Here is an 8159-nt window from a genome sequence, read left to right as displayed (position 1 = left end):
CCCCCCCCCCCCCCCCCCCCCCCCCCCCCCCCCCCCCCCCCCCCCCCCCCCCCCCCCCCCCCCCCCCCCCCCCCGCCGCTGTCGGGGTTTCCAGCCGTCGTGGTGACAAAGTTCTGGCCTGCAGGGGTGGCCGGGACGATGGTCAAGTACGTGTAGCAGATCTCGGTCGCGTCAACGTCGTATCCGAGGAGATACTTGTCGCAGAAGGAGCTGGCAGACTCTTGGCCTGCCGCCAGAAGAGCGATGAGACACTAGGGGCGCCGCATGATGCAAATGTCCAAGTGGGCGGACTGCGAGGGATGGATCAAGAAGCAATGGCCGGGTAACTTTCTGCTGCCTGCTCAGTTGGTTAGATTAGTTTAGTTGGTTAGTTGCTTGGGGTGATGAGGAACAGAGCGACGTCCTGTGTTTATATAGAACAAGAACACGGCTCTCATACGGCCTATTCTACTCCCTGCTCGGCCCTCATGGATGAGCGCCAGCACGCGATAGTAGCATCCTACAGCAAAAGCCACTAGACGTTGGCGGTGGCAGCTTGAGACAAGAAATTCCTCAAGCTGTTGCGGCGTCTCGCGGCTTGGGATGCTAAACAACATGAACACAGCCAGCAAGGCTAGCCGGATCCATTGCGCGTATGTGGCCATTACTACAGGTATTCACTCACCGTCAACATGGACCTCTGGAGACATGTGCCAAGTATGCGAACAAGCAGCCATGCTTTGCTATGGGTGTTGTAAATTTCGCGGAGTGGTCCCTTCTCCAAGCTATGTAGATAGATATCTAATTGCCTCCCGTTGGCGACCTTCCATGTGCCTCGCTTAGGACGCGTGGCATTCTCCGGGCGGGCTCGTGTTGTCGGGGGCTGAGCGTATAGCGACGCGTTGTCCGAGTTTTATAGTGTATTCACTCCTTTCGGTCATGATCAGGGTGGGAGGGTCGAACGCGCGATGGACGCCAAGCTCGTATGTGCCACTCTAATCTCGACGGCATGTTGAGCTAGCTGATGCCCTATGAAACAACTCCCGCTTACATACTTAGACTATAAATCATAATCATTCCTGTCCAGGGCCTATGGCTTTCAAGCCGAATTCGATTTCAATGGACCCGATGTGCCATGGACCATAACAGGGGCAGAGAAGAGCTTGGTAGATGCCGGACCTAGGCAGTCGAGTGACAGAGGCAAGCAGCCTTTGGGAGATGGAAGTCTCTTCATGCGGGAGGAATGAAGCCTCGTGTCGACTCACTAAGACATATAGATGCTCCAGGTCCAGTCTTCTACAGACTGATGGCTATCGTGCTCCCAACGCCCAGCAGAATTCCCCTCGTCCCCTCACAGAAAAGAACCTTAGGCCACACTACGACCTCCATCAACATGAGATACCTCCGCCTCCACGCCGCCACCGGGGGCCTGTCGTGCGCCCTCTGGGCCACCGCACAGGACATGTCCCACACGACATCCACTGTGACAACCTGCTTCGCCGAGGACGCGGTCATGCCCACGCCTTGTCCAGGAGGCCCTGTCCCCGGCCGTGACTGCCTCGTCGACGGCCCTGGCTGCGGGGCGTGCGACTGCAACTCGTGCGCGCACACGGCCACCTACACGATACAGTACCCTGCCTTCTGCTTCACCAGCCTCGCCGACGTCGTCTACACCATCACGAGATTCGCTCGGGCATGAAGGAGGCCCGCGCGTCACCGACCGCCCCGGCGTCCCAGAGGGCTTCACCACCGCCGTCGAGACGTGCACCGCCTGCGGCGACGAGCCGCTCACCAGGACCAGGATCTATCTCGTCGACGGGGCACCCTACGTCCCCGTCGAGACGGCCCTGGCGGAACACCTCGATGAGTCTGCGGGGCGAGACCCCGCGCAGAAGGCCAAGCAAGGGGGCGAGCACGGGATCCTCGTAGGCGTCGCCCCGGTACACATCGTCCGGGACATTCTTCTGGCTGCCTTTGGCCTCGTCTTTGCCCCGCAGGCGAGCCATCGGTCCAGTGGTCCATCCTCGTGAGACAGACAGGTGGACGACAACCTTGAAATGGTACTTGATAGGCATCACATGTGACTGTTCGTCTATTAGTCACTAGCATCAAGTAGCTGAGGGATGGATACCAGTGCTTTAATCAACACGCAATGGCGCTGATACCTTTTTCCATGTCGTAAAAAACCCAACCATGGGTGGCCAATGGCAGGCGGCTTGAGCGCGACCAAGAGACTAGTAGTTGAACTAGTCACATATAAATGGAGGGACGGGCAGGAGGTTGAGTCTCATCCTGACAGGCTGTCTTAGACAAAGTGCTCGTTGTCGCATCCTCGGGGAGTTTTTTTCCACACCGCTGAGATCCGCTGAAATAAACGTGTGAGTTCCAGCCAACACAAGAGACTGATGGCTAAGCGAGATATGGATCTGAGACAAGTGTCGCCGCCACGATGTAGCTACTTCGCAAGCCTGAGCGTACGCATGTGACACCAGATCGGGTCGGAATGTCGATACTAAGCGGGACAGCGTTGGGAATTCGTCCTGTCAGACAGAATGAGTGACTGAGCAGAATGCCAATTGTAGCTACAACGAGTCTAAACCTAAATTAGATTCCTGACCACCAGTACGACTCGGCCACTGTGAAGCTGCCCTTGACGGCGGCCTCTGTGACCTTGCTGCTGTCGCTGACAATCACCTCGTACTCGCCCTTCTCCACGCACCACTGATCGCGCTCCTCGTCCCAGTATGCGGCGACGTATTTCTCCGGCTCAGAGATTTCAACCTGTTTGGTCTCGCCCGCCTCGAGTTCCACCTTGGCGAAGCCACGCAGCTCCTTGAGCGGTCGGTTGATTCTGGCCTTTTGCTTGGGGGCAACGTACAGCTGCGCCACCTGCGCGCCCTTGACGGACCCTGTGTTGGTCACGGACACGGTCGCGACGACCTTGCCATCCTTGACGGCCACGCTGAGATCAGAGAAGGAGAAGCTTGTGTAGGAGAGACCATGTCCAAAGGGGAAGTTCACCTCTCGGTCGGCAAACTCATAGTAGCGGTATCCCAAGTACACGTCCTCGCCGTACAGCGTACGGCCCGCCTCCGTCTTGAAGTTAAGGAAGCTGGGCACGTCTTGCAGCCTCTTGGGGAAGCTCAGGGACAGCTTGCCGGACGGGTTGTAGTCGCCGAATAAGACGTCCGCGATGCAGTTGCCCGTCTCGTTGCCGCCGTACCACGCCTGGAGCACAGCGGGAGCGGACTCCAGCCATGGCATCTCCTCGGGTGTGCCCGTCTGCATCACCACGGCCGTGTTCTTGTTCGCCGTCGTGACCTCGGCAATGAGCTGGTCCAACACGCCCGGCAGCTTCATGCTGGCCCGGTCGGCGCCCTCTGTTTCCCAGTCCGCGTTGAGACCCGCGCAGATGATGACCTGATCGTGTTCCTTGGCGAGGGCAACGCTCTTGGCCACCTCGGTCTGGGCGTCGATGACCTTGGCGCCGCCTACGCGTAGGGAGCCGTGGCCAGGGGCAAAGGTGTCCGTCCCCAGGGTAAAGGTGGGCGCAGAGCCGAACTCAACACGGACCTTATAGGCCTGTCCCTTCTTGAGATCGATCGTCCCGCGCTCCTCGCGCGTGGCTGCGCCGAAGAACGCGTCACCCGCAACTTGCTTGGTGGCATTGTCCACCACCAGCTTGTCGTCGACAAAGATCTTGGCGGTACCGCAGACGACCACACCAAACTCGTAGGTCTGGTCTTCCTCGGGGGTAAGCGTCCCCTCGAGGTCGGCGTACCAGGTGTCTGCGAGCTTGGTGTTGTAGTAATCCACCAAGTGCATCTCCGTCTTGGTGAAGGCCAGTTCGTCAATGAGCTCGCCCCGCTCGGCCGCGTCGCTAGGCTTGTTGTAGACCTTCCAGGACATGCCCGGCTTTCCGTCGGGGCGAGTCAGCTGCGTCCCCAGGATGGGCAGGAAGCGGTGCGTGTAGGCGCCGACCGTGTATGGCGCTGGCGAGCCCAGCTTCTCGCTGATGCCGTCGTACGGTGTGACAGCGTAGTAGGCGGACAGGGCAGCGGAGCCACCACCGTGGTACGTTGCGACCTTGGCATTGGGACCAATCACGAGCGTCTTCTTGTCCTTCTTCAGGGGCAAGACGTTGTTGTCGTTCTTGAGGAGAACAATGCTCTCATTGCCAATCCTGCGGAGGAGTGCAGCCGTCTCTGGGATATCTCGACCCCCTTCGGGTCCATTCTCCTTGACGTTCGCAGCAGCACACTTCTTAACAAACTTGAGAACCTCCCTTGCCCTGGCGTCGATGACATGCTGGAATGGTTTGCCAGTCGTCACGTTGAACTTGAGCGCCTCGCCTCTGAACTTGGGCGGCCCGGGCATTTCCAGGTCCAGGCCCGCCTGGACGGCATCGGTGGTGCTATATGTGCCGAACCAGTCGCTCATGATCATGCCATCCCAGCCCCATTCCTTTCGGAGCATTTCGTCCAGGTACTTGGGGTTCTCGCTGCAAAAGACGCCGTTGATGCCGTTGTAGGCCGTCATGAACCCGCCAGGCTGAGCGTCGCGGACCGCCAGCTGGAACGGGAGGGCATAGATCTCTCGCAGCGCACGCTCCGTGACGATGCTGTGCACTCCCATCCGCTTGTCCTCTTGGTCGTTACAGAGAAAGTGCTTGATGGTGGCCTGGACTCCCGTGCTTTGGATACCCCTGACCAGGGCCGCAGCGCCCAGTCCGGCGAGGTAAGGGTCCTCGCCAATGCTCTCAAAGCCACGTCCGCCCAAAGGCGATCGCTGCATGTTGATTGTGGGGCCTAGGATGGAATGGGCGCTCTTGGCTCGGGCCTCTTCGCCCATGGTGGCTCCGGCTTCCTCGAGCAGCGCCTGGTTGAATGTTGCTCCAAGGCCTGTGCCGCAAGGGAAGCAGGCTGCTGGGATAGAGTTGAAGAAGCGAGTGCCGCGGACGCCATTGGGGCCGTCGGTCAGACGCAGTGAGGGAACGCCATGATTGGGAATGGCCTTGGTGTGCCAGAAGTCGATGCCTGCCCAACACGTCAGTATTTGTCTCCGAAGGGGTTTATCAAGAGCTTACCAGCGAGTAGATCGACCTTCTCTGTCAGCGTGAGCTTCTTCAGCACTTCTTCAACGTTGATGTCCGCCATGTTTTCTGCGAATTTCGGTTGGTTAATCAAGCAAGAGACGGGGAGGCAAGCGTTCTTTCAAGGATGGCATCTTATACAGGAAACCTCATGGAGGACACCTGTACCTTCCCCTCCGCTGTACTGTGCTCAGCATCGTCACCATACTTAGGCTGAGCATGTGAAGCATCACCGGCCTTCTCTCCGCCAACGAGACGTTGCGGTTGGCGTGTGGAGATGGATTACAGGCCCGGCAAGGCCGTCCAAATTATCCGAATCACCCGAAGATTGGCCGTGGATCCGGGGTAGAGCCGGCGTGCAGCAGGTTCTGCTGTCTACGAGTCTGAAAAGCCAATCACAACTGCGGCAGCAATTACCTTTTGAATTGTCGTCCAGGTTGCCCGTGCCACTGTTGGACAACATGTCACACAGGCACGATGAGGTCTGCCAGACTTCAGTCTCTCTTTTCTTGTCTTGTGATTGCATGCAGCTCTTGCTTGCGCACGTTTCCAAATCATAAACGCACCCGACTTGACGTCGGGGCAACTGGGCGTCGAGCGGATGTCCATCAAGCTTGCTTGCTGTCTGGCCCCTGGAGCGTCAACGACAGTGCATTGTTTCTAGCCTACATGCACCATTGTCAGGGTCTCAAGTTTCCCGTGGGACGCCTCACACAAGGTCCAGTCTTTTTTCACGCCCTAGCACGCGGATCTCACGGCTTAGTTCGATCAGCATTGTGGTCCTCGAAACATCCGAAATACCCTCACTTGGTGGGTCCTACAGAGTTGTCTCTTTTTTCCATCTTCGCCGCACGAAGCGAAGAAAAGGTCAACGCAACTTCAACCCGAATCCCGGGGCACGATCTAAAGAATTTACTCACAAGCGCGAGGGTCGGGAAAAAATGGCCGCTTGGGCGTGATGGAGCCTATCCATTCTCCAGGACCCTCGCGTGCATCACAATCGGAGCCATGTCATGTGTTCCGAGGCGGCCCTGGCGGGTCAACAACGCGCGTCTGCAAGATTGAAGATTCAGCAGGTTGTCCCAATGATCGCGGCCCCATCGCAAGCGACCAGATAGTCGGAGGGCCTAGTAGCATCACTATGTCAACCCTTGATCAGCCCTAGATCCGACTGTGGATTTCGACGCACTCGGCCTGCTCAGGACCCTGGGACATGACTCTTTACCTCGCGTCGCCTCCCAGGCTTCGTCCGTCCGCGGGCCGCATGAACCCTTGCATCAGCTTTCGGCTGGAGGAGCTGCAGCAATGAATCAGTTCATGTCGGAGCAGGGCATAACTTAAGAAGACAATCCGAATTCCAAGCCCGCGGATTTCCCGTCACCAACAACAGCAGCCAATTGTACGTGTAGTCCGTAATCACAGCTCCAGAAGAGACAGTGCGGCGCAGGGCCAAAGGCCTGGGCCCAGCTCGATCAGCTAACGAAGCAGTCTACGGAGTAACACTGCCAACAAACAACAGCGCCGAGACCGGTCGTATGTATTGACGGTGGCAACTGGCAAGGGCATATTTCATCCAGCTACACCACGAACCCATGTCTAATTACGGATAGGTAGATCGACTTGATTGAAAATCTCCGAAGCATGACATGGTACACTCCCCTCACAAGCTCAAAACGCAATGATACCACATACCGTCGACCGGCAACGGTTTTACTACTCATTTGCTGGTAAACGGAGGCGCGAAAAGGGCGTTTCCCCACAGGCTGCGTAAGCGAGATGGAAACCAATCTCGGAACTAACGCTAGTCTGCAATAATGGTCGTTGGATTGACGCCTTTGACGGCCACGTCGTTTTACACGTAAATATACGGAGTATATCCTCCTACATGTACGTACACGTGACGTTTCAGCGTGATGGGCGCTAGTGCGTGTAGACGAATCCGTATGCTTCACCTCAGATTTGAGTTCACCGGGCGCACGCCGAGGGGGGCGTCGAAACACGCGGGGAGGGGATGGATGGACTTTGTTCGGCGGTTCTGAGTGACTGTTGGTAGGTAGATCGTGGAATTACTGATACTTGGCGAGGCGCCCTCCAGCTGGGATTACCTGGCCAAATAGATCGCTTAGGGCTCCTGGTAATCTACATGGAGATCACCGCTCCCCGCCCAGCGGCATCAGATTACCCGGTGGATCATCTCATGCCTCTCGCGTCCCAGCTAGGCGCAGCGGCGCAGGAGAGCGCACAGACCCGGGTGCTCTTTCGGTCGCGTGCAGATTTGGCGTCTGGAGAGTCCCCGAGTCTCTGAGCTTTTGAGGAACCCTGCACCCGGCATTCGTTGTCGCCAACTGGAGCCAGCTTGCTCAAGTAGTCAAGATGCGATAGGCTGCTCTAGTTTCCTAATCCAATCTCACCCGTCTTGGCATTGTGCCCTCGCGGAGTGATTTCAAAATGACGCCGAATGAGGTTTGGAATAGTACCTGCTTGGGCCTTGGGGCCGTCGCGAGTAGAACGCCTCGCCACTCTATGTAATAATAATGCATACGGATGATCCGCAGACTATCAACCGCCGACATGTAGATGTATGGATGCGCCGGACAAATACATTCTCGACCATTAACCCGGGCTGTGTGGGGACTGTGGGTTCGCGTGTTGGCAGACACTCCGCGGCTAAAGCAGCCTTGATTTGTGACAGCGGCTGAGCCTCAATGTCAGTCGTCAACCTACGTTATGTATGTTGTCTAGGTGGATGGCCTTTGCACCTTGAAGGCAGAAGTCCGTTCTCGCCTATCGTACATGTGGTGTGAGAGTGAGTAACCAGAAGATGCCAGGTCATGCCATATACTAGCTGATGGTCTGACCAACCTGGCGCGACCAATATCACAAGCCACTCTTGACGCTGAGTGGCTGGCCGAGACCGGCCCTGAGCACGATCGAGACATGCCCTGTGGCTGCGACGGTGACCTTGGTGAGGCTTCTGATTGGCCTGTCCAGTAGCTTGGCGTACAGACGGTCATTGGCCGGAAGACCGCGCTAAAAAGCACTTGATGTTTCTCTTGATAACACAAGCCCAGAAACACGCACAGCTGCT

At 57.3% G+C, this 8159-nt stretch overlaps 2 protein-coding genes across 2 annotated transcripts; one reads left to right on the top strand and one right to left on the bottom strand.

The window, feature by feature from the left end:
• Nucleotides 1–1372: 1372 nt before the first annotated feature.
• Nucleotides 1373–2009, top strand: J7T54_007648 (uncharacterized protein; the record flags this gene model as incomplete). Its single annotated transcript, XM_051509480.1, has 2 exons — nt 1373–1563; nt 1610–2009. 2 exons carry the CDS (start codon nt 1373–1375, stop codon nt 2007–2009), a joined length of 591 nt encoding a protein of 196 aa, XP_051359563.1.
• Nucleotides 2010–2583: 574 nt separating this feature from the next.
• On the bottom strand, nt 2584–5135 carry J7T54_007647 (beta-glucosidase I-like protein; the record flags this gene model as incomplete). The annotated part of the gene is made up of 2 exons (XM_051509479.1): nt 2584–5015; nt 5066–5135. 2 exons carry the CDS (start codon nt 5133–5135, stop codon nt 2584–2586), a joined length of 2502 nt encoding a protein of 833 aa, XP_051359562.1.
• Between the last annotated feature and the right edge of the window lie 3024 nt (nt 5136–8159).

Source organism: Emericellopsis cladophorae, assembly GCF_022114955.1.
Source record: "Emericellopsis cladophorae strain MUM 19.33 chromosome Unknown NODE_62_length_120238_cov_116_934538, whole genome shotgun sequence".
NCBI classification, from domain to species: domain Eukaryota; kingdom Fungi; phylum Ascomycota; class Sordariomycetes; order Hypocreales; family Bionectriaceae; genus Emericellopsis; species Emericellopsis cladophorae.
This window is presented reverse-complemented; position numbering and strand designations above follow the sequence as displayed.